This window comes from Cryptomeria japonica, chromosome 3 (genome assembly GCF_030272615.1).
Source record: "Cryptomeria japonica chromosome 3, Sugi_1.0, whole genome shotgun sequence".
In the NCBI taxonomy this organism is placed as follows: Eukaryota; Viridiplantae; Streptophyta; class Pinopsida; order Cupressales; family Cupressaceae; genus Cryptomeria; species Cryptomeria japonica.
The window spans coordinates 567,658,830-567,681,702 of record NC_081407.1 but is presented as its reverse complement, the minus strand read 5'-3'; the positions used below and the strand labels follow the sequence as shown (position 1 = coordinate 567,681,702).

General features: G+C 39.4%; 1 protein-coding gene across 1 annotated transcript in view; it reads right to left on the bottom strand.

The window, feature by feature from the left end:
- Positions 1–21,620, bottom strand: part of LOC131075667 (calcium-dependent protein kinase 28) — a 200,210-nt gene extending 178,590 nt beyond the window's left edge. The window contains exon 1 of the mRNA XM_058012512.2: positions 21,089–21,620. Coding sequence (XP_057868495.1) covers positions 21,089–21,364 — 276 coding nt within the window. The 5' untranslated portion in view covers positions 21,365–21,620. The remainder of the gene's footprint in view (positions 1–21,088) is intronic.
- Positions 21,621–22,873: the final 1,253 nt, after the last annotated feature.

Genomic DNA, 22,873 nt, shown 5'->3' with positions numbered 1-22,873 from the left:
TGTGATTCCGTATTCGAAGGCCCGGTTAGAAAACTTTAGTGAGGAGAAAGCAGGGCCATTGTCGCACACTAAGGCGTGTGGACACCCAAATCTTGTAATAATATTCTCTTCAAGGAATTTGATCACCACATCAGAGGTGTATAATTTCAGGGCCTGGGCATCGAACCACTTGGTACAATAATCCGTGGCAGTAAGGATGTATTTGTGCTGGGCCAAAGAAGGGGGGTTGATTGCTCCAATAAAATCCAATCTCCATTGAGCAAATGGCCTTACTTCAATAACTGGCTGAAGCGGCATAGCAAGATTCTTCTCCCGAACAGCGGTCGTCTGACATATATGACATGCCCTCACATGTTGGTATGCATCTATGAATAGTGTGGGCCAATAGTATCCTGCCCGCGCAATCTGATGTGCTGTAGCCAAACTTCCTCCATGGCTGGTTCCAAATCTACCATGAAATTGTTCCATAATTTGCTTGGCCTCTTCCTTGCACACGCATCTCAAGTATATTCCTTCGTGGTTCTTCCGATATAGGACATCCCCTTGCGACATGTATTTCTGGCTCTTCATTCTCAGTGCCCTCTTCTGGACAGGGTTCAACCGCGGAGGGCATCTGTGGTTAAGTAGATAGAAAACGACTTCATCGTACCACTCTCTGGGAGACACCTCCTCCAGAATATAAGTCTGTTGTATAAGTCCAGGCCCAATTGTGGCAATTGTCTGTGCTAGTGCTTGTCCTCGGACTATCTTCATTGGTTGTATCTCGATATCATATTCTTGGATCGTGGCGACCCACTTGCCTCTTCGCTCACCCAATTCATTCTGCATTAATAAAGTCTTTACAGCCGCATCAGGAACAATGGCAAACACCTTGCTCCTCAATAAATAATGTCTGAACTTCTTAATACTCTTGACCAGTGCATAGGCCTGTTTCTCCACGTTTGGGTACCTCAATTCTGCGTCTTTCAGTGGAGAACTCATAAAAGCAATCGGATGTTCATCTTTCTCTTCATTCCTCTGGGTGAGGACTGCCGCGCAGGTATGTTCCGAGGCAAAGGAATACAAATAGAAAGGTCTGGTATAATCGGGGCTGACCAGGATCGGGGGGCATTGACAATTGCTTGCTTTATCTCGTCGAATGCTTGCTTTGTTGGAGCTGTCCACTCGATCTTTGCCCCTTTCTTCAGCATGTCATTTAATGGCTTCACGATTTCAGCGAATCCAGTAATAAACTTCCTGACGAAGTTAATCTTACCAAAGAATGATTTCAATTCTCTTTGGCTGGCAAGCAAGCCGATCCTTGAAATGGCTTCAATGCGCTCTGGATCAATAGAGATCCCCTTCTCAAAGATAACATGTCCAAGAAGTTTCCCCTCAGTAACACCAAACATACATTTTTGGGGATTCAAAGATATCCCGTACCTTCTGCAGCGTTGAAATATTTTCCTGAGATCATCAACATGATCTTCCCTTCTTTTGGAAGATACCGTGAGGTCATCCATGTAAATTATTATGCATTTTCCCACTAAGTCATGGAATGCTATGTCCATTGCCCTCTGGAATGTGGCTCCTACATTGATCAAGCCAAACAGCATTCTTCTGTAGGCGAAGGTGCCCCACTTGGTGGTAAAAGTCGTCTTCAGTCGGTCTTCTTCCTCGACCAGAACTTGGTTATATCTGAAGTACCCGTCCAGAAATGACATCATTTGAGATCCATTGACGATTTGCAACACCTCATCTAAAGATGGTAAGGGGTAATTATCCTTCTCAGAAGCCCTGTTCAGATTTCGAAAGTCTATACATAACCTTATTTCTCCATTTTTCTTCCTTAACGGAACCAGATTGGCGACCCACGTCAAGTGCCTGATAGGAAATATTATCCTTGCTGACAGCAGTTTCTTAACTTCTTGATAAATCAGCAGCTCCAGTAATGGATTCACAAGCCTCTGTCTCTGCCGGAAGGGTTTGCTTCCTGGCTTTAATGGAATTGTGTGAGTGAAAAGGGAAGTATCATAGGTTTTCAAATCCTCGTATCCCCATGCGATGACATCGGAGAATTCTTTCAGGTTCTTTAAAACTCCTTCCTTTTCTTCTGGGGTGCAAACTTTCCCAATGAACACGTTTTTTGTTTGTCCATCTTTCCCCAGGTTGACAGCTTCGCATTCACTTCCTTCTGTAGTTTGATTCCTGCTCAACCTATCAGGATCGAAGAGTCTTTCCAACTCAATCATTCCACGAGGGATAGTATTTGTCTTTAAGTTCATTATCCCGTCAGCATCAAATTCTGCTTCTTCAAGCTCTTCTTCATCAATGATTTGTGCCATAAACACATCTGAGTTTGTAAGAAAATCCAAGATGTGTTTGTCATCTTCGAAGACTTGGAAGTTCGTAACATTATCTGGCACGGAGAGGACCAAAGTTAATTCTACCGTAAACTTCTTCAAACCTTCCATGGCGAGGGGCTCCAGGGAACTGGCTGCTTGAGCCAATGCATTAGCGGCCTCATTGTCACCTCTGTGTATTGTCTTGATGTTGAATGCATCAAAACTTTCAATCAAGTCCCATACTCTGTTACGATAGCGGCAAAGCCTTTTGTCATGACAAGCATATAATTTTCTTATTTGCCATACCACAATCTGTGAATCACCCAGTACGTGCAAGGCCTTTGCGCCCTTCTGGATTGCAAGGAGCAATCCATGGACCAATGATTCGTACTCGGCTACATTGTTAATGCAGAGGAATTGTAGCCTGTATGCAGCCAGGTAAGCTTCTCCGGTTGGACTAATTAATTCAATTCCAGCGCCACTCCCATTCTTGGATTTGGATCCATCAAACCTTAGAGTCCATATTTGATCAGCATTTTGATTTTGGGGTGGCTGGATGGCTTGTTTTTTCTTTTCTCCCTTTTGAGAATCCTTATGATCCGGACTTGCTTTGGAGAGGGCTTCAAGATTAGTGGTTTCTACAACATTTGCCATTGTTGGGTCTGAGGGAACCACCTTCACTACTTGCTTAATAGCGAGTTTACACATTTCGCAGGTGAGCTCTGAATGGAAGGCATTATGGATTCTGCACCAATTGGGTAGCAACAAATCTCGGGTGCCAATGCCTTTGCCCAACTAGGCTTCTTGCTCCATACTCCTTGTGACGAATTCTCTGAAACTGTCAAACATATCCTTACCTCCACCTGGTTGTTCTTCAGGGTCATCCTCAATAAGAATTTCCGTGGAGTCAAGCATTTCCTTTCTTCATTCCGTCTTAGTTGAGCCATGCAACATCAGAACTTCCTCAACCTTGGGCCTGTAGATACCCAAGTCGGTTTCTAGAAACGGGACCTCATTGCCTTCTCCATATTCAGTGATTGTCAAGCGCAATTTGGGCGTGCTATCAATTCTGATTTGGTTGGGAACGCCCTTCCATGGAAGCCACATGTGGGAAAAGTTGGTGGAGATATATCCATTTAACTTCCTCGACCAATCTCTGCTTAGCAACATGCCATATCCGTCTGGGATGTCTACCACTGAAATATCAATACAGCGCTGCAGCCTAGGGTCGGCGGCCAATTGCATGTGTATGTTGTTGAGCTCCCCAACAACGAGCACTTCAATCTTGTCCAGCTGTGTAACCTTCTTATTTGTATGTAAAGGCATTATCCCTAGTTTCTAACACACTGCCAATGGCATTACATTGCTTGAAGCACCAGAGTCTATTAGGCAGTTGTGTAAGAGTTTGCCGAAGATCCTGACAGAGACCAGGAAAGGAGCAGGCTCGTCCCTCCCTGTGTAACAAATCGTGGGCTTCCTTTTTTGTTCACCATCGTTGATAACTTCTTGGTTTCTCGCCTCTGGCTGTGAATCTTGACCTGTGGCTAGTGCCTGGATGATCTTCGTAAAGGTCGGCTTTACAAGTTCACTTACTTTCTGAGTTGTTTCTTCTTCTCTTGCTACAGGGGTATTTTGCAGGGCTGGTTGAGTCGTCGCAAGATTTTGCTTTTGTGGATCGTGAGGAGAGTTTTGCACCATTCCAATAAAGCTCGGGGGCTGCTGCAGAGCGTCAAATGCATTAGGAAGGACATTTTGAACAATGTTCGTGTTTGATGCCAGGTTTACATTGTTGGGCATATTCCTTTGAACATTCGTTATGGCTTGCGGGACACTCCTAGGTACTGGAGCATCGCTCAGGCTCCCCAATAATGACTCTCTCACCTCAAAGACTTTCATTAGCTCGAACAGAGGCAAGCTTATCTTAATCTTCTTGAATTCTTCTAGAACGTAAGAGCTTAATCTTTTCAATTCCTCCCTGGGAGGATTCTCTTCTTGTCTCCTTTCTGCAGGTTGAGCAGATGGTGGGACTTGTTCATTCTGAGGAGCGGCTGTTTGTCTATACTCTGGTGAATCCTTCGGCAGACCAGGAACGTTGCTAGCGTTGGGATTAGGCGGAGTTGAGAAATTATTCGGAGGGATGGAAGACGTGAGGGGCTCATGGTTCCGATAATTTCTCTGATATGCCCTTGGGGCGGAATTTTCATTCGTTTGTTGAAATGCCTGAACTTCGCCAACCGTTCCACCAAAACACTGTTATTCAATGGGGGAAAGATGTATGCATCTTTAACCTGAGGTTCGTCAGGCGAGACCTTTGAGGATCCATGGTACCCTAGGGGCTCCATGGGGCCATTTGCCGATGCTGGTGGGAATCTATAAGATCCTCATGGCGGCGTGTAATCTTCAAATTCAGGTGGGAATCTGAAATCCTCTAGGATAAGAGCCTGGTCATATCTTTGTGTTGGGACTATCTCATATCCCGTGGTCGGAGGATTTTCAAGACCTTCAGAATTCCTCATTTCTTGCCGGAAAATATCAGCAGCTACTTGGAATTCATGACACTGTAGCTCAGAATGTTGGCTGGTGTTGTGTAGCCTACACCAAGTTGACAAGGCAGCTTCTGCGAGGAATATCTTATCTGCAAGTCTACTATCGGAGGGTGGCGGATTGTCCAGCGGTGAAGGCACACCCCCATTATTTGGTGCCGTGTTCCATGTTTTCTTATGGAATCCTTGGTTATTATTGTTATTCTGAAAACCATGATTGTTATTTTGATGCCCGACACTATGTCCTTGATGGTTCTCATGATGATTCAGAGGGTTATTATGGTACCTTCTGTTGCCTCCTTGGTACGGCTGATGATTTCTCTGCATGCTCTGCATCTGGTTATTCTGATTTCTAAGGTAAGTTACTTCAGTAGACAACTTTTTCACTTGCTCTATCAGTTCTTTCATGTCATCTCTTTCCTCCTGAGTCCTAGATGGAGTGGCTGTGTTCTGTAGATAGACCGGCTGCGATGGTGGGGCCTGTGACATTGGGGCCCCCGAATGCGGCACTAACTGATTGGCTGGTGCGGGAACTGGATTGATGGCAGGGAGATAACTTGCTACGCCAACTTGCAGATTGTAAGGCATCGTTCCTGCAGCAGTCGCCGGTGATCATAGGCTAATCTTGAAAGCTTCATCATAGGCCGCCTTCAGGTCAGCGGGGTTAGTCTGCTGGACAAACATAGAGGTGAAACAATCCAATGCCGCATAGTATATATTTCGAGCGGCTTCATCACTCACATTGTAAGGGGAGCGTAGCCTGGGGTAGGCTCTTTGGAATTTGTTATTAAAGGCGCCAATTGGCTCCCACTCTTGTCTCCTTACTTCAATAAATTGTCGATACACTTCTGTTGGGGAGACGGGCAATCTGAATTTGGCCAAGAATGTGTCTTTCATTTGTTGCCAAGTTCCAATAGAGTCCACAGGAAAGTTGATGTACCAATAGAACGCCTCTTCGCCCAAAGAATATGGAAATAGCCGGCAGGCGACATCCTTGTGCCGGATATCCCGATTCTGGAGAGTGTCTTCAAATACTTTATATGTTCTTCAGCAGTGCAATTGACATCATTAATGTAGAACTTGGTGCAGAAGTGTTCCTTATTCTTTGGCATGTCGTGATATGCTGCGAAAGAAGCGAGTGGTGAGGCATTCACAGGGCGCCAATTCAGCCCTGGGGCTTGCTGTTGTTGCTGGTGTGGCTGCTGCTGTTGTTGTTGGTGTGCCATTGCAAGTATCGGCTGCTGCTAAACAACTGGTTGCGTTGGTGCTTGAGTGAACCTCTGTTGAATACCCACAATAGCTACTCTTGTTATTGAACGTTGTGATGGTGGAGTCTGGAACAAACGGGTAAGATCTTCGACACTTGGTGAACCTTGACTTGAGGATGCAGTTTCCTTCTTCCCACGTCTTGGCTGGAATGTAAGCTCTTGGAATTTCTTTGCTCCTGGGGTAGATCGCAGAATCCTTTGATGTCTTTCTGGTGAGAATGAATTAATACGCTCCAGCTTCTTGGATCACCGGCAGCGGGGAGCACGTGGAGCAAGTGGAAACCTTTGGTTGAGCAAATCTCTTTCAATCTCAACAGCGATCTCAATAGCCTTCTCTCGTTCTCCTTGCAGCACCAGTCGAATTTCGTTGTACTGTTCTTCACTTCTACTTATCTTCTGAGCAAAATTAGCTAAGTCAGCAATGACATCCTCCTGATGATCATGAAATCCCAAACCAGGTTGTAGAACAGGAGGTGAACTTCTAGTGCCAGGCAGCACCATCTTGAGTCATAATTTCCTCTTTGAACAACAAAATTTCTTCTTCAAATGAAAACACGCCCTCCTAGCGCCAATTCTGTTGACGTGTTTTTTATGACAACGTCTAACACAGAATAAAGTTGCCTAACGGTCACTTCACTCTCTCTTGATCAAAGTACGATTGCATGCTAAGACTGCAAGAAGTTCAAACAACTGACTCCAAGGTTCCTTTATGCTATGGACGTGACTCAGTTGGCTGATGTGATTGCTGGTAATCCAAGGGGGCCTTACGTATGTCGAAGAAATTTATGCAAGCTCAAGAATTTATTGATGCGGATGATTTGCAATGAAGCTCTAAGTTTTAGATTTTAGATTTTGAAATATGCAGAAGGTAAATAGAATAGGGCAGAGGGAAACTAAACTAAAGGTAATCTAATCCTAGGAACAAGGAGACGGGATAAACTTGTGCAAAATCCAACCGCCTTCGTGTAAGTTGTGCTTTTGCTGGTGAAGCGAAGCACGGTTGGATTTTGCACAAGTTTATCCCGTCTCCTTGTTCCTAGGATTAGATTACCTTTAGTTTAGTTTCCCTCTGCCCTATTCTATTTACCTTCTGCATATTTCAAAATCTAAAATCTAAAACTTAGAGCTTCATTGCAAATCATCCGCATCAATAAATTCTTGAGCTTGCATAAATTTCTTCGACATACGTAAGGCCCCCTTGGATTACCAGCAATCACATCAACCAACTGAGTCACGTCCATAGCATAAAGGAACCTTGGAGTCGATTGTTTGAACTTCTTGCAATCTTAGCATGCAATCGTACTTTGATCAAGAGAGAGTGAAGTGACTGTTAGGCAACTTTATTCTATGTTAGACGTTGTCATAAAAAACACATCAACAGGTCTTTTGGAAAGATTTCTAATAGTAGAGAGGAAATTGAGTAGAGGCAAGCACCGCAGTGCAAAAAAAGATTTCCATGCTACAGAGATCAAACCTATAGACATCATATTTGCAAATGAAATAAAACTGCAATCTTTTCACATGGATTTTTTCTACCGATGAGGATTTTCCTCACCTATATTGTGTTTGTTTGTTGGTGGTGTTAAGTTTATATAAATTTTGTGATCAAGAGGATAGAAAAGATAAAGATGTAATCTGGAATTTAAATTTGAACTGCAGTTGTGTGAATGAAGGAAGCACAACACTTATTAATTTTCGGTATTGTCCTCCTCCCCATCGTATGCATGTTATATATCTAAGTGAATGAGAGGGTATGTAGGGAAGAGATATGTCTTCCCATGTGGGAAGACACATCTCTCCCTACGTACTACTCAGCACATTAACAAACATATCGCAATTTGTTTAACCCAGCCCGTAAACATTAATGGGTGTAACCGATAATATTCCCAGCCCGATAACAATGACGGGGTGTGACCAGTGGCACTCACCACAATTTGATATTTATTTATAATTTATAGTTAACGTGTATACTACTTATGTTAACATATATTTAATTCATGTATCGGAAATGGTACGACCGATGTTACAAGAATTAACACTCCCTCTTAACTAGGGAGGACACATTTCATGTTAGATAAAACATCACAATTCATCCATTGATTGTGAAGAAAAGAGATATCACACCATAGTGATATTCAGAGATATGGTTCAACAATGAATATCAAGTCTCATGATACTCACCATAACTCATAGTTATCAAGTAAGGTATGTGCACTAGCATCAAGTCACATGATGCCTACCATACTGATAAAGATTCATGGCATGTCCACGAATATTATGTTCATAATATTCACCATGAATATCTCTATCATAATTATGGTTTATTTAATGATATCAACCAACTGATATCTACCATAATGTCTTTAGAGATATATATACTATCATGACATGTCCACAGATATCAAGTCACATGATATCCATCAAGATAGATAAATTGATAATTGTAAAATCGTCACCTTACAATATCAATTTGAAACAAGTGTTCATTATTGAAAAGTTGTCACCCTTCAATAATGTTCACAGAGGGCCCATGAAGTCATGGAGTCACACACATGACAAATAAAAGAGTTTACACATTAAACATCTTTAAATATATTAGTATATCAGAATAAATGAGACTCTATCTCAAAATTAAATAACATTTTCAACCATACCAGGTTTATCTCTAAAGTGTTCAATCTTGATCCTAGAGAGAGGCTTGGTAAGAATGTCTACAATCTGATTGTTAATTTTAGACTTTCGGATTAATACAATGTTCAAAAAATAGAAATCTATCTAAAATTTAGATTAATGTTGAATGCTGTTAGGATTTCCAGAATTAAGCATAAGTAGAGAAATAAACAAAATGAACTCACAACACACAAGTACCTTGGGAAAACCTCCTAGTAGGAAAAAACCCAGCTAGAAAGATCCTCGGGTCTGATTATGAATTAAGCAAAGTTTTCTGATTACAACTTATCTCTTAGGGCTTTGATGAAGTAGTTCACTTAGCAAATAGGTCAGCACACAAGCTGCTTCTTAGGTTGTCTCCAATAGGTCTGTAGTCTGTTGTCCAGGTCTGCACTTCAACAATCAGATCTGATCTTTCAATATACACAGGTCTGCTACAGTTCTGAGATTACATGCAAGGCCAACACCTCTACTTGAATGGAAATTGCACTTTCACCAGCAGAGATGATGAAGGAGGAGCTACAAAGTTAGCAGTAGACTGGAGATAATTCGCACCTTTCTGATGTATTTCACATTAGCTAATAGCAGACTGAATTTCACAAATGATATGTATTTTGCAAGTGACTAATGTTTCACTTTACATCTTTATTTATACCCATATCATTCTTAATTAATTCGGCCTTTGAATAAGGTAATTTTGGCGCCAAGGGTGTAGCGTGTCCTTTTAGGAGGCTGGGCCTATTTGGGGGTGGCGTGTGAGAAGGGGCCCAGCCCTATTTGATGATGGCGTGTGGGAAAAGGGCCCAGCCCTAGAGAGTGGCATGTGAAGAGAAGGGTCCAGCCCTAAAGGGTGGATTCCAATGTTGCCTTAGGCAATTGGAATCCGCTCTTTTCCCTAATTAAAACCAACACTCCCTCTTAATTAGGGAGAAGAAAATATAATCAGAAAATTGCTATCTTCCATCTTGCACACAAGCAAAGAATGGATTACATAATCAGAGCATAGTAGACTTCCATCTTGCACACAAGCATAGAATGGAATTACATAATCAGAGGTCTTCCATCTTGCACACAAGCAAAGATTTGGAATTACATAACAAAAAATCTTTTCATCTTGCACACAAGCAGAGGCTGAAGCCACCTTACATTGCCCGCAGAGGGAGGTGAGGATCATTTCTACCATCTTACATTGCTCGCAGAGGATGGTAACAATTATTCTTCTCCCTGAGAAGACTACCACCTTACATTGCCCGCAGAGGGTGGTTGATGCAACACAATGCATCACTGGAGATGAGACTCCCTCTCAACCAAGGTCTCATTTTCTGAAATCCCAAACCTGTTTCTGAAGTGCACAAACTTCACCTTGGATAGAGGCTTGGTGAGGATATCTACAGTCTGATCATCAGTGCTAACATACTTCAGCTGAATAACACCTCTTTGCACCATATCTCGAATGAAGTGATAATGAGTTTCCACATGTTTTGACCTGTCATGAAACACTGGATTGACAGACATCTTGATACAACTCTAATTATCACAATGTATAACTGTTGGTGCCCAAGGTTGTCCAAACAACCCAGCAAGAAGCTTACGAAGCCACACTGCTTCTCTAGAAGCAACACTTGCTGCAATATACTCAGCTTCAGCAGTACTTAGTGCAACAGAGGATTGTTTTCTGCAAGCCCAAGAGATCACTGTGGATCCTAAGTTGAAACAAATACCAAAAGTGCTTTTCCTATCTTTGACACTTCTAGCCCAATCTGCCTCTGAATAACCTTCTAATGTTATTGAAATGTTAAGTGGATATTTCAACCCATAACCAACTGTGCCTCGCAAGTATCTTAGGATGTGCTTAGCTGCAACAAGATGAACATGTTTGGGCATGCTCATGAACTGGTTGAGGGCATTCACTGCATAGCATATGTCTGGTCTAGTATTAACTAGACACATCAATGATCCAATCAACTACCTGTACTCCGATGGATCTGCAGAATCAGAGTTAGCTACAGAAACACTTAATTTCTTTAAGTTAGATTCCATAGGGGTAGACATAGGTTTACAATCCATCATTCTAAATCTTTTCAAAATATCAATAGTATATTTTCCTTGACTTAGAAAAATTTCGTTAGATCTTTGCCATACTTCTAGGCCTAGAAAATAATGCATTAGACCTAAGTCCTTCATTTCAAATTTTGAAGCTAATTCTTTCTTACATCTAAAGATAAATTCATCTTTACCAGTAAGAAATAAATCATCCACATATAGAACTAGAATTAGCATTTCATCATTAGATATCTTAAAGTAAATGTTAGAGTTAGCATCATTTTTACAAAACCCTAAACTTAACAAATACTTATCAATTCTTTCATACCAAGCACGAGGAGCCTATTTGAGGCCATATAGAGCTTTCTTCAATCTACACACATGAGTTTCTCTATCCTAAATCTCATAACCCTTAGGTTGTTCAATATAAACTTCTTCCTCAATGACACCATTAAGGAAGACAGTCTTAACATCCATTTGATGTAGCTTCCAACCTTTAGCTGCAGCAATAGCTATTATAGTTCTAATAGAGGTATATCTAGCAACAGGAGCAAATATTTCTTCAAAGTCTATGCCTTTTGAGAAAAACCACGAGCTACAAACCTAGCTTTATATTTTTCAATACTACCATCAGCATTATGTTTAATTTTAAATAACCATTTAGAGGAAACAACAGATTTACCTTTGGGTCTAAGCGCAATGTCCCAAACATCATTCTTGATGATTGACTTATACTCTTCATCCATAGTTAGCTTCCGGGCATGATGGTTCAAGGCTTCTTCAACATTGCATGGCTCAGACTCAATGAGATTGCACATCAATGCAACGTAGTTGGAGAATACTTGCGGTCTCTTGGTTTCACGGAAAGTGCCACTAGGAGCTGCAAATCTTTCACCTTCTTGAATGGTGTTTCTCACCCAAAGTGGCCTCTTTTTGCTAACAACAATGTCACTAGGTATATCAGTGGGATTCATAGCCTCAGGTGGATCATTATGCTCTTGAGGTGGCAGTTCAACAAGCTCCCTCTAAATCTCAGGTTAGTATCAACATTCATATCTTGATTGTCATTAACTTCATCAATAACAAGAGAACCTTTTTGATTTCTTAAAGGCAATATCTTCTTCAAAAGTAACATCCCTACTTATCTCAACATACCTTTGACTTGGAATGTAGATCCTGAAGGCCTTGGAGGATTCACTGTATCCAACAAGCATGCCTTTCTTCCTGGAGGGCTCCAACTTGGTTCGCTTTTCCTTGGGCACATGAACATATACAAGACTTCCAAAAATTCTTAAGTGACTGATCTCAGGTTTGGATCCTGTGAAGGCTTCTTCAAGCGTCATATTCTTTAGAGCACAGTGAGGACATCTATTCTGAATGTATACTGTTGTTCTAGAAGCCTCAGGCCATAGAAAGGTCTGCAAATCCTGATCATGAATCATAGCCTTTGCAGCCTCAACAATTGTTCTATTCTTCCTTTCAGCAACTCCATTTTGTTGCGGATTGTATGGAACACAGAACTCCCTCTTAATTCCTACCTCAACACAAAAATCATAAAAGCTACCAGAGGTATACTCACCTCCATTGTCAGATCTTAAACATTTAATTCTTTTACCAGAGGTGTTTTCAGCCAATGCCTTAAACTCTTTAAATCTACTTAAGACTTCATCAGATTGTTTAGATTTCAAGAAGTAGATCCAAATTTTCCTAGAGAAATCATCTATGAAGATTACATAATAAATAAATCCACTAGGAGATGCTATAGACATAGGACCACATAAACCAGAGTGAACAAGTTCTAGTTTATCTTTAGCTCTATTTTCACTTTTATGAAAAGGACTTTTAACATTTTTACCTATAGCACAACCTTTGCATGTATCATCATGAATTTGACTGAGTTTAGGCATACCTTTGACCAACTTTCCAAGTGAGGGAAGTGCTTGATAGTGTAAGTATCCAAGTCTTCTATGCCATAGCTCACAGGATTCGGGAGCCTCATTGATGAGGGCTTGAATAGGGTTAGCAGAAAGCTTATACAAACTATCATATCTATTTCCAATTACACGAGCAGATTTAAAACTAGATTTCTTAGACCAAGCAAGTACTTTACCCTCAGAAAATGCAATTTGATAACCTTTATCTTCTAGAGCAGAAATGGAAATTAGGTTTCTTTTAATTCCAAGAACAAATAAGATATCACTAAGGTGAAGTGAAATACTAGAGTCTAAATTTAAGGAAGTAGTGCCAGAACCTCTTACCGAATATCGAGCATCGTCACCAATTACCACATGTAGACTGGTATCTTTTTCTACTAAGTCTGAAAGGTGATCACGGTAGCCTGTGATGTGTCTGGATGCACCACTGTCAATCAGCCATGTGTTACTATCTGTGGGTATGCTACTTGACAGGGCAGAGATGAATAAGAAGTCATCATTTTGTTCTGAGACTTCATTTAGATTGGCTTCTCTTTGCGTGGGATCATTCTGGCATTCTTTAGCATAGTGACCAAATTTGTCACATCTGAAACATCGAACACGAAAGATATCTCTTGGCTTCTTCCAAGAATGCTAAGAACTATGTGGTCTGAAATCTCTATTCCTCTTGGGATAATACTTCTTCCAATTACCACCTTTCTTGCATTGGGTTGCGAGCATGTGTTGATCATCTACTTGAGGACTTTTGAGTTGTCCTCTTGTGATAAGATGTGACTTTTCTTGAATGCAATCATTCTTAAGGCGATCAAGGGTAGGTAACTCAGTTCTTCCACTTATGGTTTGAATAAAGGACTCCCATGAGTGTGGTAGACCATTTAAGGCAATCATAACAAGATCCTTGTCTTCCATGTTATGTCCAATTGTACCTAGTTGATTCTTTAGTTCTGAAATTCTCATAAAATAAGACATAACAAAATCTTCTTTTGACATCTTGACATTAAGTAATTGTTGCCTTAAAGTAATTGCCCTACTAAGATTGTTAATTTCATAAGTACCTTGTAGGTGACTAAATATTTCTCTTACAGTAGTGAATGAGGCAATGGAGGTGACTAGGTGGTCTTTAACTGAATCAATAAGGAGCTTTCTGGCCTTGACAGCATTCCTTTTGAATTGCTTTAGCTCAACTACATCTGTAGGTTCAGTTATCTCTTTCTCTTCTATGAAATGAAAAAGATCTTCTTCCTCAAGGGCAACCATGATGCGAACCTTCCATGCAGCAAAGTTGAGATTTCCATCAAGCCTATCTTCAACTTTCAGCCCATTGACTTGACCTGTAAATGAGACAACAATCTGGAAATAACGGAGTACTAAATTCTGAAATCTGAAAATTGATCTAGCATATAGCTATGATACCATGTTAATTTTAGACTTTTAGATTAATACAATGTTCAGAAAATAGAAATTTATCTAAATTTTAGATTAATGTTGAATGCTGTTAGGATTTCCAGAATTAAGCATAAGTAGAGAAATAAACAAAATGAACTCACAACACACAAGTACCCTGGGAAAACCTCCTAGGAGGAAAAACCCAGCCAGAAAGATCCTCGGATCTGATTATGAATTAAGCAAAGTTTGCTTATTACAACTTATCTCTTAGGGCTTTGATGAAGCAGTTCACTTAGCAAATAGGTCAGCACACAAGCTACTTCTTAGGTTATCTCCAATAGGTCTGTAGTTTGATGTCCAAGTCTACACTTCAACAATCAGATCTGATCTTTCAATATGCATAGGTCTACTACAATTCTGAGATTACATGCAAGGCCAACACCTCTACTTGAATGGAAATCGCACTTTCAATAGCAGAGATGATGAAGGAGGAGCTACAAAGTTAGCAGTAGACTGGAGATAATTCGCACCTTTCTGATGTATTTCACATTAGCTAATAGCAGACTGAATTTCACAAATGATATGTATTTTGCAAGTGACTAATGTTTCACTTTACATCTTTATTTATACCCATATCATTCTTAATTAATTCAGCCTTTGAATAAGGTAATTTTGGCGCCAAGGGTGTAGCGTGTCCTTTTAGGAGGCTGGGCCTCTTTGGGGGTGGCGTGTGAGAAGGGGCCCAACCCTATTTGATGATGGCGTGTGGGAAAAGGGCCCAACCCTAGAGAGTGGCATGTGAGGAGAAGGGTCCAGCCCTAAAGGGCGGATTCCAATGTTGCCTTAGGCAATTGGAATCCATTCTTTTCCCTTATTAAAACCAACACTGATCACCTGTACTAATATAATTCGGTCGGATCACATTCCTTTCCACCATATCCATAGGTGTGGTCATGGATCTACAATCCATCATTTCAAATCTCTTGAGTATATCAATGGTGTATTTTCCTTGATTAAGGATTATACCAACTACCTGCTCCCAAACTTCCAATCCAAGGAAGTAGTGAAGAATTCCTAAATCTTTCATATCAAACTCAGAGGCTAATTCTTTCTTACATCGAGAAAGACAATTATCCTAGATCATCAACATAAGGAATAAGAATTAATAACTCAACATTGATTACCTTGTAGTAGAGATTTAATCTACTTCATTCTTGGAAAACCCTAATTCCAAGAGATAGTGATCAATTTTTCATACCATGCTTTGGGGGCCTGTTTCTGTCCATATAGAGCTTTCTTTAATCTGCAAATATGTGATTCAGCCTTAAGAATCACAAAACCTTCAGGTTGCTCCAAATAAACTTCTTCTTCAATCTTACCATTCAGAAAAGCAATCTTAACATCCATTTGATGGACTTTCCATCCTTTAGATGCTGCAATAGCCAAAACTGCTCGAACAGAAGTGTATCTGGCAACAGGAGCAAATGTCTCTTCATAGTCAATACCTTCTTTCTGTGAGAAACCTCTGGCAACAAACCTTGCTTTGTGTTTCTCAATGCTGCCATCTGCTGCATGTTTGATTTTGAAGAGCCATTTAGAAGATACCACAGATTTGCTTTTAGGCCTAGACACAATATCCCAGACATCATTTTTCAGAATTGACTGATACTCTTCTGACATAGCATCTTTCCAAACTTGATGCTTGAGAGCATCTCCAACACAGGAAAGTTTTGCATCAATGATCTCACTCATCAAGGCAGTATAACTGGAAAATAGGTTAGGTCTCTTACTTTCTCTGCAGGTCCCCTTTGGAGCAGCATAATTTTCAGCTTCTTGAAGCATCTTTTTAGCCCAAAGTGGTCTCTTCCTAGTTTTGGGATAATGTTCTTCTAAAGGTAAGTTTTGAACTTCATGCTCAACGTTTTCAGGGGTCTCCCTCTGAATCTCAGGGGTGGAATCCTCATCCATGCTTGTAGGAGGATCTTGGTGTTCTAATTCATTAAAGCTTTTGGACCTCCTGAATGCTATATCTTCTTCAAAGATGACATCTCTGCTTAGTTCAATTTGCCTTTGACCAGGTATGTATACTCTGTAAGCCTTAGAGGTTTCATTGTACCCAACAAATACCCCTTTCTTTCCTGAAGGTTCTAACTTTGATCTCTTTTCTTTGGGGACATGAATATAGACTGGACACCCAAAGATCCGGAGATGACTTATGTCAGGTTTGTTTCCAGTAAAGGCTTCTTCAAGGGTTTTATTATCAAGGAGAGAATGAGGACATCTATTTTGAATGTACACAGTTGTCCTAGATGCTCTAGCCCCAAATGAGGTTTCTATATTTTGGTCAAACAACATAGCCCTAGCAACTTCTACTATAGTCCTATTCTTTCTTTCAGCTACCCCATTTTGTTGTGGGTTATAAGGTACAATTAACTCCCTCTTAATCCTAGCATTTATACAATAATCTTTAAACATATCAGAAGTGTATTCCCCCCCATTGTCTGTTCTTAAGGTTATGATTTTCTTACCTGTCATGTTTTCTGCAAGAACTTTGAATTCCTTAAATTTAGAAAGGATTTCTTCAGACTCTTTGTACCTCAGAAAATATATCTAGGTCTTCCTAGAATAATCGTCTACAAATATTACATAATATAAAAAAAACCCTAAGGAGGGTACAAACATGGGTCCACATAAATCAGAATGAACTAATTCTAATACATTTTTGGATTTACTGTTGCTAGAATTGAAAGACCCTTTAGTATTCTTTTCCAAGGCACACCCCTTGCAGGCTCCTTTAGAATTTTGACTTAGCTTGGGTAAGCCAATCACCATCTTCTCTATCTTAGGTAGGGCATGGAAATGAAGGTGCCCTAATCTTCTGTGCCAAAGTTCATTTGACTATGGAGTTTCATGAATCAAGGCTTGAGGTGGAGTAGTGCAAAGTCTGTAAAGGCTCCCTTGTCTTACTCCAATGGTGTGGGCTTTCTTGATGGTGGAGTTCTTTGGCCAAGCAAGTACCTTTCCTTCCATAAAGGTTAATCTGTAACCCTTATCTTCAAGTGTAGAAACTGAGACAAGGTTTCTCTTTATACCAAGTACAAATAGAACTTCAATCAGCTGTAGGGATATGCTTGACTTTAGGTTGATATTGCAGGTTCCTATTCCCATAACTGGATAATTTGAGTCATCACCAATTGTCACTTCTTCATTAGAATTTTCCACAAGTGTATCTAGGTGCTCACGAAATCCAGTGATGTGTCGAGATGCTCTTCTGTCAATCACCCATGTGTTGGAACTGGAGGTGACTTGACTAGAGAGGGCTGAGTAGAAGACTAGTTTCTCAAAATCACTCCCTTTCTTAATTTCTACCATTGAAGCCTGTTGCTTGATCCTATCTGGACACTTCATTGCATAGTGCCCATATTGGTCACATCTGAAACATTGTACTTCAGAAATGTCTCTCTTCCTCTTTGAAGACCTCTTTCCATTTGAGTTGTTGTCCCTCTTTCTCTTAAAGTTCTTCTTCTTTCCTTTCTTGTGGGAATTAGAGTTTAGAACTTGAATGTCTTCATTACCATTGTTTTGTTTTATTCCTCTTGTGACAAGCCGAGATTCCTCTTGAATGCAATCGGTTTTCAATCTATCAAATTTAGGAAATTTAGAACGAGCATTGATTCCTTGAATGAATGATTCCCATGAGGTAGGAAGTCCATTTAGGGCCATCATAGCAAGTTCTTTGTTGTCTACTAGATGTCCAATAGTGGATAGTTAATCCCTAAGCTCAGTGATCCTCAAGAAATAGGATGTAACTGTCTCTCCTTTATTCATCTTTATATGATGTAGTTGATTCTTTAAGGTGAGAGCCCTGCTAGTGTTGTTGATTTCATAAACGTCAGCTAGGGCTTTGAACATCTGAAAAGCCGTCTCATATTTAGAGATAACTGGCAAAATGTGGTCTCTCACTGAATCCACAATTATCTTAAGAGCCTTCTCACTGTCCTTGCTCCACTGAATTTTCTCTGTATCATCAAAGGGTTCAGGAATTTCACTTTTGACATGGGAGTCAATTTTATTTTCTTTCAAAACAAGCATGATCCTGAATTTCCAAGATACAAAATTTGATGCTCCATCTACTCGATCTTCAAACCTAACTCCGGTTGCCATTACGATTATAGAAATGTGATCTACTAAGTGTCGGGTGAAAGTCTATAAGATCGTTACAGAATTTAATTTGATCTTCCTTAACTTGGCTCTGATATCATGTTAAGTTTATATAAATTTTGTGATCAAGAGGATAGAAAAGATAAAGATGTAATCTGGAATTTAAATTTGAACTGCAGTTGTGTGAATGTAGGAAGCACAACACTTATTAATTTTCGGTATTGTCCTCCTCCCCATCATATGCATGTTATATATCTAAGTGAATGAGAGGGTACGTATGGGAAGACATATCTCTTCCTACGTACCACTCAGCACATTAACAAACATATCACGATTTGTTTAACCCAGCCCGTAAACATTAATAGGTGTAACCGATAATATTCCCAGCCCGATAACAATGACGGGGTGTGACCGGTGGCACTCACCACAATTTGATATTTATTTATAATTTATAGTTAACGTGTATACTACTTATGTTAACATATATTTAATTCATGTATCGGAAATGGTACGACCAATGTTACAAGAATTAACAGGTGGAATGTACAATATTTTCTTTGCATAATATTTTCCTTGTTTGCTGTATGGCTGAAGATATTCTTAATCAAGCCTTTTACTTATGTCAGCAGTTTTTTCATGTATTACAGTCATGTATACATTGGAATCGATATTTAGGATTTCAGTGTAATATGTGTAGTGAGTTGTATTGACTTTCAATTTCAACAGCTTTGAAAAGTCAAAATAAAGTCATGAAAAAACTGCTCTTATAACAATATCATCAACCTTAAAGTAGAGCACCCCTTCTAACCAGTTAAGAAAATTGTGATTGTAAACCCAAGAAAGCCCAAGAACCTACTCACACAAACTACATAATGAAGCAGGTAAATGGACCCAATCAAACATCTTGGAAAAAGGAATCTATTGAGTGTGTATCTTAATCGAAGATTTTTATTTGCATCCATGAGACCAAAATCGCCTATTGGAGACCCAAAAGTAGCTTAAACATTCTTATGCATTAGATTTATTTATTTAAGAGGGGCTTGACCCATGAGTGTTTTAATTCGCCTCATGATGACCTCTATGAGAAGTAATTACACTAACGACATTTTTTCTCATGTATGTTCATATGTAGTAATTATAAGGCAAGGGGGCATTGGCACATAGTAATTATAAAGCAAGGGAAGCCACAAGCACAAAAGCATCTTTAGGTATTTGTTAGTGAGGAAGAGGAATGGTGAATGTAATCCATTACTTCAGGATTTTCACCCTGTAAAGTTTGACCCCACTAGAAAAGGTTTGGAGAGCACAATGTCGTAAAGATCACCCTTGTCTCCCACATCTTGTCAATGTGAGATTTTCCTTATTACAACCCAATCACGTATTTGTGTTAAGTAATTCAAGGATTTCACAGGCGTTCTTATACATATTTATATTACAAGGGAAGCAAGCCTGAAATCGAACCATTGCAGCTTTTTTCTAAAAGGTGGAGTTTCAAAGTAAATTTAGGTCAAAATTCCATTTGCCTCTGTTAATCTCCTCTCTTCAAAGGAGATATTCCAGGATTCAACCATCCGAATGTTGATTTACCCATCTTAGATGCCAATGTAGGCTAAGCACTTCATGATGTAGTGCCTTTATCTCCAGTACCCTTGAGATACAAAACAAATATATTATTTCCAGCCATCTTTTCTAGGTGTTTCCCAATTGCCAGTATTGCATCTCAGCTTCCTCAACTGACCTATTAACCTCTTCAGCTATGTTAGCTTCCTGATGATGCTCGTATTTAACGTTGAATTCATTGACGTAGTAATCGTTTTCTCTAGCGAGTTTCTCTGTCCACATTGATTGGTTTGAATTTTTATAGCATAAATTTTAAATTCGACATGAAGTAGAAAATGAGTTGTGTTTCCCTTCAAACAGTCCAATATATTATGATACCAAATACAATTACGCATCACGTGATATCTTAGATCACGACAACTCTAATACATGAAAAATTTGATCAATATAATAAAACAAAGCTTGGAGAATTTATTTTTATAATGGACACCCACAGTAACAATCTTTAAATACGTAAATGCACTTTAATAGGCCATGTTCACAAGTATGGCCTCGTTACCCATAGAACCAAACTCGTAAATAAGTAAATACTGATCAATGAGACTTAAGGGACGCTGAAATATATCCCATCTACCCATGAGGCGAGAAATCAGCTGATCGTTGAGTTTGCAATTTATCTGGATGACGGGGTAAGAAGCATGATAACAAAACATTCATACTTAATTTTATCCAAAAGCCTTTTTACAACTGTATGAAGCTTTGAAATTAAAACTTTAAAGATTCAACTCTATATTCCTAATTAACATCATAATCATAAAAGTTCAAGTAGCCATCTCCAAATTAAGAATCCAACGTGATTCTGAGAGTAGAAAAAGCAATGTTTTGATTATAAAAAATAGAATCAACAAAAGCGTGGACCAAGTCCAATTCCTGCGTTCTCGCTCGTGTTGTAATAGGGTCACTAATAGGTATCAGAAAAATCAGCAATACTCCAGTAAAGAAACACGACAGCATTGACACAATTTCGAACATCTTTTAAATTGCAATACTGTCTAACTACAAATATGGGTGTTTTCAATTTACTACTTTGACACCCCTTTGCCCACAGAAAATACGTTAAAATACGCCCATCGCAAAGGAAAGAAAGGAATTCACACAATGCAATGGAAGATTGAAAGAAAAAGAACGCAAAGGATCACCTTTTTCTTTTCGATCTTCTTTACGGCAGCCTTTTCATTGGTAACCTTATCAATGGCAACATAAGTGTACCCAAATTGACCATGTCCGAGCAATTTACCAATCACATATTTCTGATCGAAGTCCCTGTCATAACCAAACACTGTCCTTTTGCCCAGAGGGGCGTTGGCGTACTTGGAAGTTTTTCGCTGTTGAGCTTTTTCATCACTGGTTGGGGGGTTCTGCTGAGCGTTTGGGTTGCCTGTTTTCTTTGTTGGCAAGCAATAACAGATCCCCATGAAATAATAATTTAACCGTAATAATATCGATGGCCTGATTGTTCTTCAACTCAGCAACAGAAAACACATCCGCAGGGATCGGAAGAGCTTGGAAATTAATTTCTTCAAAACCACTCTTCTTCATTCGGTAAAAGCTGCCCTCACAAAAGACAAGGGACAAAATATGGGTCTCTAAAAAATTGCAAGTCAAAGACAAATGTTACAAAGGGCGAGAATGGAAAGAGCGTGGATTGGGGTGGTCCTCCTGTCTTTGTTACCTCCCTCCCTCTAATGTTTTTTAAATGTTACCTCTCTGGGTGGTGAAGGGACTCGATTGGATGTTCAATTGGATGGACACCTTTTCAGTATTTAATTTTAACTAATGTATAATGGAGGAAAGATGTTTCTATTACAATTGGTGATTTAATTTTAACTATTGTATGATGGAGAGATTAGATGTTTTTAATTGCGTTGGTGATATGGTTCAAACCTCACTTCAAGGGTTTATGTGTATAGGTGTGAATAAAATATTTTTGTGTGTCTTTATTAGGAGTCTATTATGTGGAAATATGTGGAAATATGGATTTATTTATTTTCATTAGAATTTAAATAATTTTTAAGTAAATAAAATAATTCAATATTGATATGTATATAAATATATTTAAGATATTTATATTAATGTGTAGATATATTTATATTTAAGATATTTATATTTATATTTATATTAATGTGTAGATATATACAATTTGATTTTTTTAAGAAATATTTTTAAAAGTAATTTATGAGTATATGATTTTTTTATATTAATAGTAGCAAAACATGGGTGTTGTCCAAATAAAACAACAGCCTAGAGGGCGTACAGACAAAGCAGAGAGCTAGTAGTAGCACATTAATCACAAACTATTAGGATCAAACCAAACAACACCAACAACAAAAAAAACTAGCTATGACAGTACTTTGGTAGCATAAACGCATAATAATAGTCCTAGAAATCCTAACTAAACTTCTAAAGTAACCATAATAAAGAGTCTTAAGAGTCAAGCCATAAATGGCATAAAGCAATAAAAGAGAAAATAAAAGGGATTGAATCCCTAGCGGTTCTTTCCAATCTTGCATCCAGCTTGTTGCCGCACATTAGACCAGTCTTCAATTAGGAGCTTGAATAGTTCCTTGCAGCTCTCATCCTCTTTGTCCTTATGGCCACTCATTTCCTACTAGAGGAGACACGGGGTGGTGGTCGAGCTATGCATCACTTTGAGACCAAACTTGGAGAGGCTTGCCATTTTTCTCTCCAGTATTGTCAACATCTCATTGGTTTTAGTCAACTCTGCTTCCAACTCCGCGTATTTCAAACATGTCCCAATCTGAAACTTTTGGTAGGTCCCTTTTGAAAACTTGGTAATCTCTTCAACCTCATATGGCATCATTTCCTAGGTGAGATCAATAGGTCCAACATTGGTCGAGTCAGAAACATGTGTTGAGTTGTTGATAGACTCCGAGTCCTCCCCATCCTTATCCATTTCCTTATTC